This window comes from Chroicocephalus ridibundus, chromosome 8 (assembly GCF_963924245.1).
Source record: "Chroicocephalus ridibundus chromosome 8, bChrRid1.1, whole genome shotgun sequence".
Taxonomy (NCBI): Eukaryota; Metazoa; Chordata; class Aves; order Charadriiformes; family Laridae; genus Chroicocephalus; species Chroicocephalus ridibundus.
In genome coordinates, this window is record NC_086291.1 from 32,070,256 (window position 1) to 32,087,514 (window position 17,259).

Consider the following 17,259-nt stretch of genomic DNA (forward strand, 5'->3'; position numbering starts at 1 on the left):
TCATGCCTGTTTCACAACAGAGGAGAATTTCCTGTAAAAAAGTTTTTCTGTCGAAGACTATTAACTAAAATAATAACATATCTGCACCAATTTTAACTATATCTCCTCCAGGAAGCATGCAATTTAACTATGTGTCTACTTTCTTTGGAAAAATTCTCTGCTTCAACAGCCAGATTTAAAGTCCTTTCTGTTCCCTAATGACTCAACGCAGTCTTTTCACAACCGCCATCTCAAGGAAAAAGAATGAACTGAGCTCACAAGGAATCATAATTTGGAAAAAAAAATATATTTAAAATTAGTACTTTTGTCATAATAAATAGCTATATAACATGCAGTGGCTGTAAGATTATCAAAAACATCTCACATCAAAATGCGTAAAGCTGTATTACCAAACCAGACCTCAGGCTCTTAAAATGAAAATGCTTCTTTGATTATGACTGACAGGCTTACAATCAAGAGTTCACATCTCATAAAACAATTATTTAGCCACATGCAGTTTATATTATATTAAGCAGGGAAGGAAGCAAAGAGCTTTCAGTTTTGAAATCTAATTATTAATTTCTTGCTATTTTTAAGAATAAAATAAGGTTCTGATTCAAATCTGGAGAAAGAGGCCCTGACAACGTAGCTTGCCATCTGTGCCTTTAGTTATCTTAAAAGCCCATTTGGATATATGAAATGATAGAAAATGCTTTCTCTCCAAATACAGTTTCCAGGGATTGCTTCCTGTCATTAATTTTCTTTTAAGTAACCCTATTATTATCAAAAGCAAGATGTTTAAAAAGCACAAAAAAACATTTAAGGTCATGGTCCTGTACTCATCTGTAGCAAAGGAGTAAGACCAGGCAAAGTGCCTCTCTCCCACTGGCATTCCGTTGGTATTTGACCATCCTTTGTGCTTTTGAATCTCTCTCCCACCAACTTCTACCAGAAGACTGCACCAGATCCTTTGCTTCAAACACTGGCTCAGCATTTTAAGGACGTGTTTACTTCTGTTACAAAGAGAAGCAGGTAAGAAGAACATTTGCTCTTCAGACAATACCATTTCCTCAAATGAGTGCCATGAGCTCCAATTAGGAACACATGAAGGTCTAACCCATAAACAGAAAGGACTGCTGTCCTCAAGTGCTCTCTGGAATCTCTGTTTCCATCTAAATATAACCAAAACCCTGAGAGGAAACCCTTCGAACGTAGTCCTTGACTATCAAAAGAAGCAATAAATGAAGAGCAAACTCTCCAAATACCTTAGCGGATGCTAATCCAAATAGTAACAGTAACGGCTACATTGGGAGATTGGACACTGACCCACTCCAGCCTTGTTCCAAGCCAACCTACAATGACAACGTAAGTAGTGCTGGCTGTCACACAATTCCTGGGGCAGGCAAACATGCAGAATTCGTCCTCATGCAACACCAGCACCAATGCAGATCAAATATGCAATCTAATCCAAACATATTAATTAACCGTTGTTAGTAATTAAGGATGCTCTATGCACCTGAACAGGGCTTGGTGCTACCCCTGGGGACAGTGATGGATGTGTGCCACTCATCACCTTTAGAAATAACAGGACTTGGATCCCACTTCCATAACCCTCTGTCAGCCCACAGAACTACACCAGAGCCAGATCCCTCAAAACCTTTCTGAAAAATTATGGCAATGCATAAACTAGGTGGTGGGTAATGCAGTATAGCCCGACATGTTTTCTGGGCATAAAGAATCTTCGACTCTGATACCACCTGAAAACTAGAAAATGAGCTTCCTCTGTCCGAATGGGACAAAAAGTCATCCTTGCACAACCGAAGACCCAGTAAAGCCCCAAAACAGGCACAATGGTCTAGTGGCTACAGGCAGCAGAGAATAACAATCCAATGCTAGACTTATGAAGAACCTTATTAACCTCCCTAGAGCTCCACTAACAAATACTGAGGCTATCAACCAACAGCATGTTTGTAGCAAGACCCTGCCCTCCACATGGAGGATAGCATGCATTCCTCTTACCAATTACAGCAATTCCTGAAGAGAGGAGATCTCAAATGTCTCTCTGAAGGTTAAGAGTTCAAAATCTACTAATGATAATGATTAATGTGATAAAAAACCAAAACAAAACAACACAATAAAAAAAAAAACAAAACAAAAACCCAAACAAAAAACCATGAGAATTAACACTCAAACTTCAGAGCAACGCTGAGACTATTTTATTTTGATGTGAGTTTCAAAGCTGTTACTATTAATTAATGTTCGCCCTGTGGTTAATCACACACATCATGCAATGTACCACTAACAAAAAGAAATGAGTGCAACATGTCTCTACAATGAGATGCGCTACCTCTATAAGCCATATTAAGACAGATGCAGAAGTAATAAGCTTCTTGTTTGCAGAAAGCAGCTTCATTATCCCATAAAAACAGGCATGTCCTATGGATTACTGAAAAGAGCCATAGACCATTTTGTTGCTGATCTGACAAGCAAAATGCTCTTCCAATCTCCTGGATATTTATTAATCTGGTTCTCACAACTTAACAAGTACACATCTGCTGACCACATATACTCACTCAGTCCAGAGCAAAGGCACAGATAAAACATAGTTGCTTAAGTCTCACGGAATAGGTTTGAAGTAATGCATTTTAATGTCACATTTGCAACAGGCTCCAAGCTTGCAAGTAGGGAGGTACTACAGATCAGCTGATACTATATCTCAAGAAGTTATGTGTAAAACAACGACATGGAACTCTGAGACTGGGTTGAAAGAATCCAAATTCGAGATCCCCTGTGACGGAGACACCCTGGTGCTTCACAGTAGTCTGTAAGCTCTTCTATGAAAAGACTCTCTTGCAGTGTCTGGAGGCTGCATGGCAAATAACTACGTGGGTGAAAGAAGTCATTGCCCTTAGCTTTTCTTTATAGCTCTTGCTACAAATGTCTACATCTCACTTGCACAGCTGGTTCCAGCCTCTTGTCCAAATTGGTCAGATTAGCAGAAACTGCTCATTTTCACCTTTTGCTCCAGCCCGGCGCATCCAGGCAGTAGGGGCGGGAGTGCGCTGCGCTCAAAGGAACAGCTCCACCTGCGGATCAGATGGAGCAAATCCCTCTAAGCAGGGGAGCAATCACAAGCATCTGGGAGCAGTAACCTCTTCCATCAGCGCAGCTGGATCCAGAGAAAGACATCAGCCCACCACACTCAGCCCCAATCCCGGGTGGGTGGCACCCCAGGCAAGGCTTTGACACAGGGACCAAAATATCCTTGTTGACAAGAAAGATGGAGATGCCTTTCCTCCTCAGCACGTGTGCTCTGCACAGCTTTGTGGACACACAGATCAAAAAGTCAAAAGGTTACAAAAATACTTTTTAAAGACTGGTTTAAAGAAAACTCTAACAAATTGATGGCAAATAGAGACTTCTGAGCACCTCACTTGTGCTTTTTAAACTTGAGAGAACGGCACTACTGCCAACATTGGTAGTTAGGCAAGGAAGAACTGCCATTTAACCCAATAGGAGTAAATTCTGAAGTAGAGATAAAGAACAACTATCCAGTATTTTTATACTGTATGTCAGGAGGTACTGCAGTTTGACATGTGGCCAGGCTGTCAAGAGACACAGCATTTAATATCACCTTTAATGATGAACTCCATGCATGAAAGCTCCCCAATCGCTGACACGGAGCAGTACTTTTGATCCTAATACGCAGTCTAACGATGGCAGCTACGCTCTGAAAACACCACCACCTCCCTCCAGCAGCCCGCACGCTCTCTGCGGCAAACGCAGCGGAAACTTTATGAAACACAGCACGTGGAAGTTCATGTTTACCTCAAGAGATCTTCAAGAGATGTACTCTGTCCGCCGAAAGGACCACCTGAATCAGGAGGCTTCCCCTTCCTTCTTTCAGTAACGCTTAGAAAAGATGCTAATGCCCATTTGCGCATTAGGAGGGCACGCGTAAGTAACGGTAGGAGAACCGCTAACTGACACACAGAGCCCCCACCGTAATTAGGATTTGGGGCTTTAAACACCTTTTTTTCCCCCCAGGAGACGGTTAACCCACACACGCGCACACCGGGCACACGGACGCGCTCACACCGGGGGCCGCGGCGCCTTCCCCGCACCACGCAAACCAAGGACGCCGCTGCCGTGCCAGGGCCCGCCTCGCCACCCCCGCGGCACGCACCGAGCCCCCCTCCCCTCCTCCCCGGGTCGTTGCGGAGCCGGGAAGCCCCCCCCTCCCCGGCCTCGTACATCGCCGCTGGCAGCCGGCCTGCCCCCCACAGCCACGGGGGCGCGCGCGGCGACCGTTGAAGGAGAGGGGGAAGAACCGTTGGGAATGGCGCGCGGCACTGAGCCGGGGGGGGGGGGGGTCGCGTTGCGCTGAGGGGGCGCCGTGCCCGCCGCCTCACCTGGAGACGCAGTTCTCCAGCACGGAGCTCTTGCCGGCGCTCTGCCCGCCCACCACGGCGATCTGCGGCAGGTCGAGCAGGCAGTTCTGGCCCAGCGCCGCGAAGGCATCCTGCAGCCGGTTGACGAGCGGGATGAGCCCCTCCATCCCGCCGCGCCGTCCCCTCGCCGCCGCCGCCTCCTCCGCCCGCCGCCGCTGACAGGTAACACCGGCGCACTGCGCATGCGCCCCACCCCCGAGCCGGGGGCGGGGCCTCCGCTGTGAGACCACGCCCCCTCCTGTGAGACCACGCCCCCTCCCGGTGCGGGGGTGCCAGGGCTGAGCCCCCGGAGCCCGTGATGATGGTGGCGGGGGTGTGGGTGTCCCCTCTGCCCTCCCTGTGGTGGCAGCGGCCCCTCCACGGTCCAGCAGCGGCAGAGCCTCCTCCCAGTCACCGGCACAGGCCAGCAGCTTGCAGGGAGCATCCCCTGGGGTCCTCCAGTAGCCTGGAGCCTCCGCTCACCCGTTACCCACCCGCTCCGCTCGAGCAGCAGGGTGGGCTCATCCCCACCCGCAGACAAGCCAGCCTCGGTGCTTTGACCCTCAGGCACGAGGACCATGGCTCGCCCAGGTCCACACAGCGACCCAGCGGGACGGCCATGCTGCCCCTCTCCCCCAGGAGCCCCAGCCAGCCCGTCCACCCTGGCAGAGAGGGACGTGGTGTCCCCCACGAGCCCCCGGCCACGCCATTCTCCTGCACACAGCGCCAAGATGGCCCGGAGGTTCGTGGACACCCTTACCTCTAAAACTTTGGCACCAAACTGGGAACAAGGCCAAACTGGGAACACTGGGTCCCGCTTGCCGGCATAGGACCTGGCAGGCAGCTGGCTTCAGCACTTCCCAATCTGCTGAGCAGGGTATTTCAGAGCAGTCCCGCTGGCCAAATTCCTCCCAGCTCCCACCTGTGACGGGAACAGGAGCTGCGGGAAGCACGATCCATCCCCATGGCACACAACAGGCCCTGGCAAATGGCACCGACCCTCAGCCACGGGCAGGAGCGCTGCCAGGGGCAGAAACACGTTCCCCAGAACAGTGTCAGGGCAGGCCCAAGAAGCCGGGTCCAGCAGGACTGGTACCAGGTACGTAGTTCAGGAAAAGGCTGGGAAGCGATAATAAGGTCAGAGCCGCATCAATGCAGTGGCTTCAATTAAAAACGCATACCTAGGCTGACCTACAAGCACAGGCAAAAAACAGAGATGAGATTTATCTGTGATTACTGGCTGCAGTCACAATGCAAAAATATCCAAAACGGAGGCTTTGGAGTCCTGCAGCGATGAAAGTTATCCTCGGTATTAAACCAGACACCGGCCTCGCTCAGCATGAAAAGCAAAACAAAAGGGAACTGCGAACATCCCGCGGGCTGACAGATACTAACGATCTGGAGGATTATCAAAACTTCTTGGCCAGAGCTCTCAATAAGTGTAAAAAAATGACTCTCTACAACAGGCTGACTTCTAACCCTGTAAACAAATGAACAGTTTGCTTCAGCTAAAAAGTTCTTAATTGGCATAATGCAGGGACAGCTGCTCTAGCAGTGGCTTTGCTGCTGTGGTTAGCTCACCCCCAGCATCACAGCCTCTGGGAAAAGCCTTGCAATCATTTCTACCTAGATGGGGCCTGGGGGTTATTGACATAATTATGCCAATTAGCAGCATGATTATTTTTTTTCCCCCCACTCCTGAGCAAGCGGGCTGTGCCAGGAGGCACTAGAGTAGCTGCCTGGCCTTCCTCCAGCTCGTGGGTTTCTACAGAGGCTGGAAGTCGGGAAGAACAGTATTGTGTTCTGGCCAAATCTGCCCCATCTGGGTGTCGGAGCACTTTGTGCTGGCCCGGTGAAATAATTAAAATCAGTAGAGAGCAGCCAGGAGTTAGAATTGCATCTCCACAAGAGAGAAACAAAGATTAAAAAAAAGGCAGGATGCCTCGGGAGCAAAGCTATGCACACCTTCAAATCGATAACCTAGGGAACTGGCCTTTCCATTAGGTCTTTAAATTACATCTTTGTTTGCTTCCACAATTAAAAAAAATAAAATAAGAAAAAAAATGTATGATTTGGAAAAGTTTGATCTATTCCCCAAAGTCTGGGAAGTTTCAAAACCAAACTTTTTTTCCTGTTGAAGCTGAGTTAAAACCGCTAAGTGACCACACTCACCCTGTGACTCCATCACTCACAAAAATCCGCTTCCCCCCCAAAAAAAGCCACAGGCAGCCCAGTATAGACTTCCCACCTCCTGGAAAAAGCAGGAACATTTTCATTATGCATGCCCGTGTTATCACAAGGGAGCTCTCATTTTTCCAACAGCTCCAAGGGAGCAGCGAGGAGAGGAAGGGCACCAGAGCGTTCCTTCAGGTCCCTGCTTTTTCTAGCCAACTCCTCCAGGCAGCTTGTTCCAAACCCCTGTGCGGAGCCCAGCCTGGCTTTCTGAATTTGTCGAGATTCAGACTGGTTAATTAAAGCAAACAGGGGCCGTACTAGCAGAGAACATTGCAAAGCTTCTCGTAATTAATAACCCTGAAAAAAAAAAAGACCCAAACCAATGTCGGGGGGCCATGCAAGAAACCATTTTCCTAGAGAGCACAAGGTGCGGTCCCCGAGAGCACAGCAGAAGCACAGAGCTGCGTTGCTCACCCATTAGCCAGCTAAACACGCTCTATTTTTACCCTCCTCTCGGTTGTGCCCCACGATATTTATCATTTCCTTGTGCCATGTGACAGGCTCAGCAAGGAGAGGAGATCTTCCCTAACCACCTCTCCCTGGGACAGCGGGAAGGGTGTCCTGCTCCCCAGGGTGACACGCCAGCCCCGCTGTCTCCGTCAGTGTGGTCTGCTCACTTCCAGATGTCACCGGCTCCAGCACAGCCTGCCTGGGGCCCCCAGCCCTGCCGAAGCCTCCGGTGCATTTCAGATCAAGCCTATGGACGGCAAGACTGCTCTGCCCTGACTTCCCTGAAAAAATATAAGGCAAAAATAGTCTGGTTTCAGGGCGCAGCTGTAGCATTTCAGCCCACAAATTTACCCACAGACGTTCTTCCTAACCAGGCAGCGTGACGTAAAAACTGAGGACATTTGGATCAGGTCCCCTGGCTGCTTTATAAACACATGCCGGTGCAATTCCCTTCATGAAAAATGGGTTATATATAAACTACAATGGAGATTTGCAGATGCTTGCACTGAAAAGCCAGGAGAGCAGGCAGGACCCCGGGGGGGGAGCAGAGCACGGACGAGGCTGCATCCTTCCCCCCAGGAAGCCTTTAAAAGAGACAGGCTCCTTCACGCATGATCTTCTTCTCTCCAGGGACCTTCCTCGCCTCCTTCTTGGTTCAAATACAAACCCAGAGTCTTGCAGAGCTTTTCAGGCAGCTGATGGGCACAAAGCAGGAGGAGGTGTGGGCAAGGAGCTCCCAGGTTATCAGCAGCACCTGGCTCTGCAGTGCTGGCACGAACACGCTGGTCAGCATTTTCCCTGCGTATCTGCCAGCAGGAGAGCTCAGACCTTGAAGCTTCAAAAGACAGAATTAAAGCCAGTGAAAGAAAACCAAAGAGGCTGTGGAGCTGTGATTAGAAGCAGGGGCTGCAGCGTTTCCCCCTGTAAAGAGGAGGAGGTGCTTTCCACCTCTCCCCTGTGGCACTGCTGACCCACAGACTGCAGGACAGTGACACCCCAGTCCCTGCCCCATGGCCCCCCTGCTGCCCTGTGATCTCCAGCTGGATCCTTCAGTCAGGTGCATCCAGTTGCAGGGTAGTAATGCCACCGCGCAGCATTGCAGCCCACAGAGATGTTTCCCTGCAGCCCCGAGGACTCCAGGAAAGAGCCGTACTCCCTCGCCACAGCCTGGCAGCCCGCCTGCTTCCTTGGTCACAAAGCCAGGCAAGCCAAGTGCTTCCCCAAGGGAAGAATTCATGGACAAGACACTTCCCAGGCACTTCTACCCTATGGGACATGGGTGTCACAGCTCTTGCTGTGCTGTGACCCTGCCATGCCCAGGCAGCAGAGCCAGGCTCACTCCAGCAGAGCTCTTCCCAGCTGGAGGGAATCAGCCTCAGCACTCAGTCCCTGCAGCTTCTATTACTGCAAAATCTCTCCCAGCTGCTCGACGTAGTTTCAGCTGGTGACAGTACGTCCCCCATCCACCTCCACCCTCTTCCCGAGAGCTCAGCCGCTTCCAGTCCTTCTGGAGAGCAGGCATCTGGGCTGTGACACCTAAGGAAATTATTCCATATGGGGTATGTGTGTGGCACCCCACCGCTGCCTGCCTCATACCTTCGCCATCCTGCCAGCTGCCTGGCCACAGAGTTATCCTGGGCCAAAGCATCCCTACCGCTCTGCATCACAAAAACCAGGGCTGACCCATCGGCTCCCACTGCCTCGCTCGCGGGAGCAGCGGTGGGAGATGGATACGATGCTCCGAGAAGGATTCAGGCTAGACCAGACCGAAGCATCCCTGGCTGGCTACAGCTTCATGCCTGAGCCGCGCGATGAGTTACCCGGCTGTCTCTTTTTGTGCTGGGAAATCCAGAAAGGAATAAAGTCAACATCTCAAAGCCAACGGAGGTTGCTAAGTGACAGCAGCGCTTGTTTCCATTCCACTGCTTGCAGCGTGCCTACGCTGCAAAGGAAGGAAGTGAGGAGTAAGGGATGTAAATACGAGTATATTGCCAAAACACTCAACCGAAACACAGTTGCCAAACGTATAACATTAGCTGCATGTTTTGGCTGCCAGGAGAGAAATATTTACTACATGTCAATTATTCCAGCCTCGGAGCATTTTACCTGCAGGGGAGGATTTCAGGTATTTGGAGCACTCATGAATTTGCCCATTTTCCAGCTGAAATGTGTTTCCAGACCAAACTTGTAGGGCTGTCAGTAGCTGCAGGGACAGCTGCAATGAACTGAGATTTCATCCTTACGTTGTTTCTAATAGATGGCTTTTGTTGTTCCACCAGGATGTGGCATTACACAGCGATTAGGAAGCACAACAGAAAGGCAGAACTGGACAAGGGAGGGATGAACGCAGCCTTTGTATGAGCTCCTGGGGAAGAAAGGAGATGGTTTCAGTAAAATAAAGGGCACACACATGAACCTATGTCATTGGAATTATGTTGAGAATTGAAAACTAAGTTAAAAATAGGCTAAATGCAGCACTGCTGATCCCGTTGAGAAATTTGCCATCGCTAAGCTGGACAGATAATAGGTATCTTTCAAAAAAAGCGTTCATCACAGAGGAGCTTTAGAAACTGGCTGCGTGGGGGCAGGCAGACTGCTCTCAGCTTGAGCTCCAGCCTTGTCTTTCCTGTCGACCAGTGACCATGTGCTGCCCCACACAGAGGAGGGACCGGGTGGTGAGCAACGTGCCAAGGGCACGCACCCACCCTGCCATCCCTTATCTGAAGCAGGGAGCAGGCCAACCCCGCTCTCCAGCGCCTGGGAACCATCAAAATCACTTACTTAAAAAAAGCATCTGCTCCCTCTGCGTAGAAGCGGGCCAGCCCAGGGAGAAAGTAGGGCACCGATTTGTCCCTCTGTGCGAAGGGGAATAAGGCAGGGAGCATCGGAGAAGGGATCTGAAGAGAGTGGTTTCCAAAGCAGAGCCCACTGTCAAAAATAAAATATAGCGACAGACGCTGATTGGAGGGATGTGCTTTCTGTCAGCACAGCTGCTGTAGTGCCTCCTGGGCACAAACGGCCCCCTTGTCTCCCGCATTGGCACAGTGGCCGCAGTCCCCACTGGTTCAGGGTGTGAGAGCCCTTGGGGTGCGCTTTCCATGGCCCCTGCAGGGCTGGGGAACTGCAAACCCTCAGGTTCACATACCCCCTTGCTTGGCTTTCTGAGCAAAGATGGATTTCCCATGGGTGGAGGAGAGACAGTCCTGCTGAGCAAGGACAGGATGAGCAGCAGCCCACCAACACCCTGGTGGGACAGGGTGCGCGGGCTGCAAAGCTGGCGAGATGGTTTTGTGAGCGATGCTGAGATGTGTCTCCTGTTGCCTCCGTGCCAATGGCTGGATCAGATCCCTCACAGAGCTGCTTCTAGTGTGGTGTTAACCACCCCGGACTGTGGAAAGGTGGCTGGGAAGGGTTTGCTTTAGGAAGCAGCTGCCAGAAAGATGTCATAGAATGGTTTGGGTTGGAAGTGACCTTAAAGTGATCATCTAGTTCCACCCCCCTGGCCTGGGCAGGGACACCTCCCACCAGACCAGGCTGCTCAAAGCCCCATCCAGCCTGGCCTTGAACACCTCCAGGGATGGGGCATCACAACCTCCCTGGGAGGTTGTCCTCACTCAGGGTACCAGCGGCAGAAGGGAGCAAGGGGTGAGGGTGCAAGGTCAGTGGCAAAGCATCGTGGTGCCTGAGCAGGTTGTCACCTTGATGTCTGCAAGCTGGTCACTTTGGTACAATGTCACAGGTTCATTTTGGTACCAGCTGTTGCAGGGAAGAAAGACAAGCCCCTCAAAAATGACTTCTGCTGAATGAGGGAGCACCAGCAGGTCAGCTGCTCTGTAACCAGCCAGGACCCGTGGGCCAGCTCTTCAGCTAAACCTTGCAGGGGGGAACCAGGCTTTGAAACCCTCAGGAGAGACAAAATCAGCCACCTGTGCAGGAACGAGGTAACACGGGAACACCCCGATGGGTGTTTTCTTGCTGCCTTTTCATCCTGCAGGAAGGCTGACCTGCCCCAGCAGGGTGAGTGGGTTGGTGTGCCCAAGAGCCCGAGCACAGGGCTAGGTCGCTGCTGGCCCAAGGGGCAGGGGGGGAGAAGAGCTGGGGGCCCCATGGGTTACAGGTCCCAGTTCAGGGAAGGTGAGTGGGGAGGGTGCAGTGGGGTACAAGGGGCAGCTGCCTGCTGCCAGGACATGGTCTTGAGGAGTTCAGGTGACCGTACCTTTTCCAGGGGTGCCGGGAGCTCCAGAAACAAGCCTGGCAACGCACCACGGGCCTCAGAGCATCCCTGAGAACTTTATTTTCCACAGCTCTCAGCCCACCCCCCCCGCATCCACAACCAGGCTTGGAGCAGGGCTGGGGCTCTGCACAGGCACCAGCGACCAGGGATGCTGGAGATGCAGGGAGAGGCAGCACCAGCAGGAAGGAGCCATCTGTGGTGGAAGGGGACAGTCGAAGGGATGTTTTTTCCACAGCGGGGACAAACCCAAACCCACATTCCTGCCAGACCCACAGCACCCACCTCCCTCCCCTCAGTGCCTCAACGCTGCCCCTTGGGCTGCATAGCTTCCCACCGTCCCAGACCCCTTCCTGGGGAGCCATGCTACAGAGAGCACCTCTCCACACCAGTCCAGTCCTTCAGGCAGACCCCGGCCACCACCAGCTCCACAGGGGTGGCAATCCCAGCCACAGGCACCCCTCCACAGCCACAGCACCCACACGGGGACGCCTCTCTCATTCGAGCAGCATCGAGGCCCCTCTCAGAGGATCTTGACAGCCTGCAGCATGTCTGCCAGAGCATACGAGCTGTCCCAGGGGCGTCCAGGCTGTCGCAGGCCCCCCTCCAGTGCCTGGGCACGTGCCCCCAGCTCTGTGAGGTCCCGCCGGCACTCGGGGCTCAGCTGGCAGAACAGGATCTCGTTGACCTCCCCTTCAATGCGGCGTGTGTAGAGCAGCGGGAAGACCTCCCTGAGGGTGGCCAGGACAGACTCCTTCAGCGGGACATCACGGCACACCAAGTTGAGCACGAAGACTCCTGCAGCGGGAAGAGTGAGGAGGGAGTTCGGATCAGCCCGCACACACTGTCCTGCTGCCCACTTTCCCGTGGGAACGCAGCTGAATCGGTGCCACCCTGGTGCAAACGGCTCCTCCGCGGCAGCACGAGGAGTACCGGCAACCCCGCAGTGCCCTCGGCCCAGCTCCACATCCCCGACACCACCCGGGTTGCAGGCTGCCACGCGATCTGTTCCCAGATACCGCCTACACCCTCTGCCTTCCCGCAACCTTTGTTTGCTCCCTGGGGATGTCTCAGCCTGCCTGACACAGCAGCGTCACAGGCCACCCGCTACACCCTGCTGTCACAACACCCACTGAAACACCCGGATCCGGGACCAGCCAGGAGCAGCGGATGCCACGCAGCAATCCAGAAACCCTGGCCCCATTACTCAAACCCCGCACAGGACCAGCCAGCCCCATCACAGGGACACCACCAGATTTCCCCTCCTACCTTCGGGCTTCAGGATGGTTTTAACTTTCTGCAGAAAGGGCTTTTCCACAAAGGCCGGGGGTGGGCAGCTCATCCCCACCGTCAGGTCTTTGCTGTCCACATCGAACATGATGGCATCATACTGGGCTGGGGCTGCAGGAGGGAGCGCAAAGACTCATTATCCCTTGGGACACAGATGAGCCACGCACAGTGGAGAGACAACGAATGGGGTGGTCAAGACACCCCCTCTGCCATGTTACGACCACTACTCTCTCCAGTGGGGTTTCTCTTCCCAAATAAACCCACAGCAGCAGCCCTCAGCGCTGGGAGGCACAACACATCTAACGTTCCCTGCGCCTGTTGGCAGGGACAAACCTGGGAGCTGCAGAAACCTGGTGAGGCTGGAGCTCATGACACATGGCAAGAGATGGGCAGGGATGGGGAACAAAGGGTGAAAGCAGCCCAGGATTCCGCTCCCCAGCACATCACCCCCTGGGCTTGATGGGGCACCCGTGATGCTCCGCGAGACAGTACCTTCAGCCGCCAGCTTGGCCACGTAGTCCAGGCCATCGGAGATGTGCACCCGCATCCGGTCATCCTGGGAGAAGCCAAACCAGCGCGTGGCCACCTCCAGCATGGAGGGGTCGATCTCCACCACGGCCACACGGGCCTGCGAGAAGTAGTCGTGGATGAAGAGGGGCAGGCTGCCGCCGCCGAGCCCCACCACCAGCACTGCCAGAGGGGTTCCTGCCAATGGAGAGCACCTGGGTAAGCTGCTGGGACGGCCGTGCTTACGTCACCCATCCCACCTCCCTGCCAAAACCGCTTTGGGAAGGGCACATGGGATGCCCCAGCCAGGAAAGCCCTTCCCCAAGGAGCTGGGGCACGGGGGACACCCACACACCTGCCCCACACCTGCCTTGGGCACAGCCTCCCACCACTGGCTTCGTCACCTGGGAGGGGGTCGGGGCCCCCCAGCAGGCAGAGCCCCGCCACCATGGCCTTGTGGTGCTCACAGCACAGGTAGCTCTTGTCAATGGCTGTGGGTGGCTCAGTGGGGCTGGCTTTCTTCTTGTCCTTCCTCCGTTTCTTCTGGCCTGAAGGACAGGAGGCATCGGCTGGTAAGGCAAGGCAGCAGACAAGGATGCTTTCTGAGGATTAACCACCCCCAGCCCCTGTCCCACCCACAGGGCAGGCAGCAGAGCACAAGAACACTTCCAGAGCCGCCCTGGGACAAGGTAGCCAGGTCCCAGCAGGACTTCTATCTTCCAAATCAATCTCACTCTCTGCCACCCCAAAAAGTCACCTGTGGCCCCTGCCCCTTCCCGGCTGCCCCACATACCTGAGAGAGGCACAGGGGCCAGAAGCCGGGCCTCCGACTGCACCACGTTCCTATTGCTGAGGAAGATGAGGCGTCGGAAGTAGGAGGTGCCATCCCCCTTCACGTCCTCCACGACGTACTCCCCGCTTAGGGGGCTGGTGTCGCAGTGCTGCACCATCCGCACCCCGATGTCCCCTCCCACGGACAGAAAGGGCACCTGCAGGGGGCACGGGAACTGGCGTCAGGAAGGAATGGCTACAGTAACAGACCCTGGCATTCCCGCTGTCCTGACCACAGCTGAAGAGCTGGGACGAAGCAGACACATAGTGGGAGCAGCGGGATGTGCTGCAAGCAGCCACAGGGCAGCTGGGGACCAGTGCATGGGACAGCAGGTTCCCCAACAGACACATTGTTGGGGGACAGGGAGCAAACACCCCAAAACTTCTTGCAAGAGCTCAGGTTTGGGGAGCTGGGGCAGGAAGGAGACAACACAAGGGACAGGAGAAGTTAAAGCCATGATGAAGGGGCCAGATGCTCTCAGGGTTTTGGGATGCCTGGTTTTCTTGGGATGCTGGGTTTTGGAGAGTAAGGACTTCACACTGAGTCCTGCCACGCAGGCACCTCAAATCCTGCCTCCAAGTGAAGACAGCCAGCTGGAGGGAAAAACCAAAGGAGCTAGACCTCAGGCCAGCCTCCTCCCTGCCAAGGCAGCCAGCTCACACGTTGCAGTTCGGTCTCCCTCAGAGAAGAGGGACTTGCTGCTGGCAGAGAGACAGCCTGGCCCGGGTTTTGGGGAAGCCGAGCGAGCGGGATGGACGGCGAGGCTCACCTGCTGCCGGGCAGGGAGGCCCGGTGGGGCCAGCTCCATCACCTTCCCCGACAGCTCCGCCTGGATGCCTGCCATGCCCTCATAGTGCTGCTCCCTGTGCAGGGCCACGGTGACCAGGCGCCCAAAGCCAGCACTGGCGGCCAGTTGCCTCCGCCCTTCCTCTGTCCCAAAGAGCCACTCGGTTTCTCTGCCCTGTGGGACTACAGAAGGGGCTGCCATCAGCCTGGGCCAGGCCCAGTCCCCGAGCGACCACCCCCGCCTCCAAGAGAGGAGCTACAGGAAAGGCAAGACATCACGAGGAGGTACCACTGCACGCCTAGAGCCATGCTCTGCAGCCACCAACAGAGACAGAACCTTCCTGGTTTTGGGCAGGCTCGTGCAGGAGGCTGAAAAAACAACGTCTCATAAGATAAGGTTGTCCAACAGCCTCAAGACCCACCTCCAGGCAGTGCTAAGCCCCAGCTTTCCAGTCGTGCAGGGAGGGAACAGCGCTGCCGGCAGAGCTCGATGTGTCTCAGCAAAGCCCAGCCCTGAGCAGCCTGGCACCGGCAAATCAGGATGCCCGCACAGACCAGCGATGCCTTTCCGGCTGCATCCGCTGAGCTCTGGCTTTATGCGGCGATGTGCTACGGTGCCTGTCACCAGCATCAAAGCAGGAATCGCCACCTTGGAGGGCAGGCAGCATCCCTCTGCTGCCAGATGGTGAGCTTGGTGCCAGATCTCTGCTTGCACCACCGGGCAAACATGTCCCACCACAAAGCCAGGACTAAAACATCAACTGAACTCCGCACAGGTGGGTTTTTTCCCTCTCCACCCCTGATTTCAGCAGGGCCAGGACCGCTGACCGTTTTGCAGCTCCCGGCCAAGAGCATCATCTCCTTGCAGCCAGGAGAAGCTGTACTCACTGATGAAGATGGCGAAGCGATTGTCCCGGGAAGGTTTCACCGAGGGGCTGTCGACCACATGCAGTGTGTAGCGAGGCCTCCCGCTCTCTTTGTCACACAGATCCAGGGAAACCTGCTCCCTGCAGGGGGTTTTGCTCAGCTGGCTGCAGAGAAGGGCGTAATGCTGCCTGTCCTTCACTGCTGCCACCAGCCGCTCCGCGCTCTCCACCCGCATCGGCTTGTCCTGCTCCTCGGGGCAGATCTCCAGGATCTGCGGTGCCGAGCCGGGGATCTTCCTGAACTTTGTCATGACGTAGACAAAGATTGGTAGGACAAACTGCTGCTTGTCACCACTGCTGGCCACCTGATGGACACGCACAACCCAGCCTTCCTGGGAGAAGTATTCCACTGCTTTCTTCAGCACATGGGCTTGAGCCAAGGAGACACAGAGATAGCGTCCTCCTACCTGCAGGACCCGGCTGATCTCGGCAAACATCTTGTCCACCTTGGCTAGAGTGGCCTCCTCTTCGTCAGTGAGGACGGCATCCAGCGTTCCTTTGTCCAGGACCACCTGGAAGTGGGCATCAGGGAAGTCCATCTGAAGCATGTCCATCAGCAGGTAGCTCATCTTCGGCCTCTTGCTCCCACTCCGCTCTTGCATCTGACGGATCACGGTGTCGCTGATGTCGATGTTGACGATGTCCTCGCACATCCCCATGTCGTACATCTGCTCGCTCAGCTCTGAGTTCCCACAGCCCACCACCAGAACCTGGGGAGCGGCCCAAGAACAGCGTGATGGGGAGAACGCCCTGGAAACGCATCCCAAAGCGCTTTACAAGCAAATGTGTGAAAAACCTCACCCGCAGCACCTGCAAACCCACTCTCTAGGGCCCCGAGACAACATTTCCGTATAGAAAAGCCACAGGGGGACAGAAGCGATGCATCTGCCACATCTCTTTCAGGGACGATCTGCGTGTTTTAACCCCCAGTGCGCCCCAAACCAGGGCAACCCGTGGCTCTCTCCCGTTCTCTTGCTATGGCACACCGGGGTTACGCACCCTCTGCGCCAGGGCACGGCGGCAGACTAAGCCGGGATACTGGGGGGATACAGCTCGTCCCGGGCACACGGGCACTGGGTCCCAGAGCGGGGCTCACCTTGTCGCGGGGCCGGACGTACTTGTGCAGGACGGGGCAGAGCTCCGGGAAGGCGCCGTACCACTCGAAGGGCCGCTGCCCGCGCTGACGGAAGAACCGATCCCAGTAGCGGGATGAACCGAACTCCCCGGGGCTGCGGGGAAGCAGGTCCATGGCCGGGCTCGGGCTCGGGCTCAGTCCCCGTCCCGCTGCTCCCGGTCTCGGTCCCCGTTCCCGGTCCCGTCCCGCTCCCGCTGCTGCCGGCGCACGTGTCCCCGCGCTGACTACATCCGGGTGCGCAGCGCACCCATTGGCCGCAGCGGACCCGCAGCCCATTGGCTGCCTCTCCCCTCCCGCCCCCGGCCGCTTCCCATTGGCTGGCCGCTCCGTACGGGAGCGCGCCCAGGCGCCAGCGCGCCCCCGCCGTCCCCTCGGGCCGCCGCGGGGCTCGGTGCTGTGCGCTGCGCGGCCTCCGCCGTTTCCCAAGGCAGAAAGGGCAGCAGGGAATGCCCGGGCCG

General features: G+C 54.9%; 2 protein-coding genes across 11 annotated transcripts in view; both read right to left on the minus strand.

The window, feature by feature from the left end:
- The window catches only part of DNM3 (dynamin 3), a 181,477-nt gene extending 176,879 nt beyond the window's left edge, over window positions 1–4,598 (minus strand). For all 9 annotated transcript variants that reach the window (XR_010072176.1, XM_063343211.1, XM_063343210.1 and 6 more), the window contains exon 1: window positions 4,392–4,598. Coding sequence is in view for 8 of the 9 variants with exons in the window: in XM_063343211.1 (XP_063199281.1) it covers window positions 4,392–4,537 (146 nt within the window). In the remaining variant the exon portion in view is untranslated. The remainder of the gene's footprint in view (window positions 1–4,391) is intronic.
- A 6,807-nt stretch (window positions 4,599–11,405) lies between these two features.
- On the minus strand, window positions 11,406–16,962 carry METTL13 (methyltransferase 13, eEF1A N-terminus and K55). Of its 2 annotated transcripts, none has more exons than XM_063345017.1 (8): window positions 16,763–16,962; window positions 15,629–16,376; window positions 14,724–14,923; window positions 13,916–14,111; window positions 13,527–13,670; window positions 13,108–13,320; window positions 12,595–12,726; window positions 11,406–12,123 (listed from the first exon to the last, which is right to left on the minus strand). In XM_063345017.1, exons 1-8 carry the CDS (start codon window positions 16,913–16,915, stop codon window positions 11,849–11,851), a joined length of 2,061 nt encoding a protein of 686 aa, XP_063201087.1. In that variant the 5' UTR covers window positions 16,916–16,962; the 3' UTR covers window positions 11,406–11,848. The 2 variants fall into 2 exon arrangements, with proteins under 2 accessions (XP_063201087.1, XP_063201088.1); XM_063345018.1 differs by having other exon boundaries at window positions 15,629–16,416; window positions 16,763–16,895.
- Window positions 16,963–17,259: the final 297 nt, after the last annotated feature.

Bases quoted from the DNA above. Each gene is read 5' to 3' on its own strand.
- METTL13 (XM_063345017.1), bottom strand. From the start codon at position 16,915: ATGGACCTGCTTCCCCGCAGCCCCGGGGAGTTCGGTTCATCCCGCTAC. The intron at 13,321-13,526 runs GTGACGAAGCCA...CTCCATTGGCAG, and splicing joins GGGCCCCGACCCCCTCCCAG to GAACCCCTCTGGCAGTGCTG. The intron at 12,124-12,594 runs GTAGGAGGGGAA...TTCCCGCTGCAG, and splicing joins AACCATCCTGAAGCCCGAAG to GAGTCTTCGTGCTCAACTTG.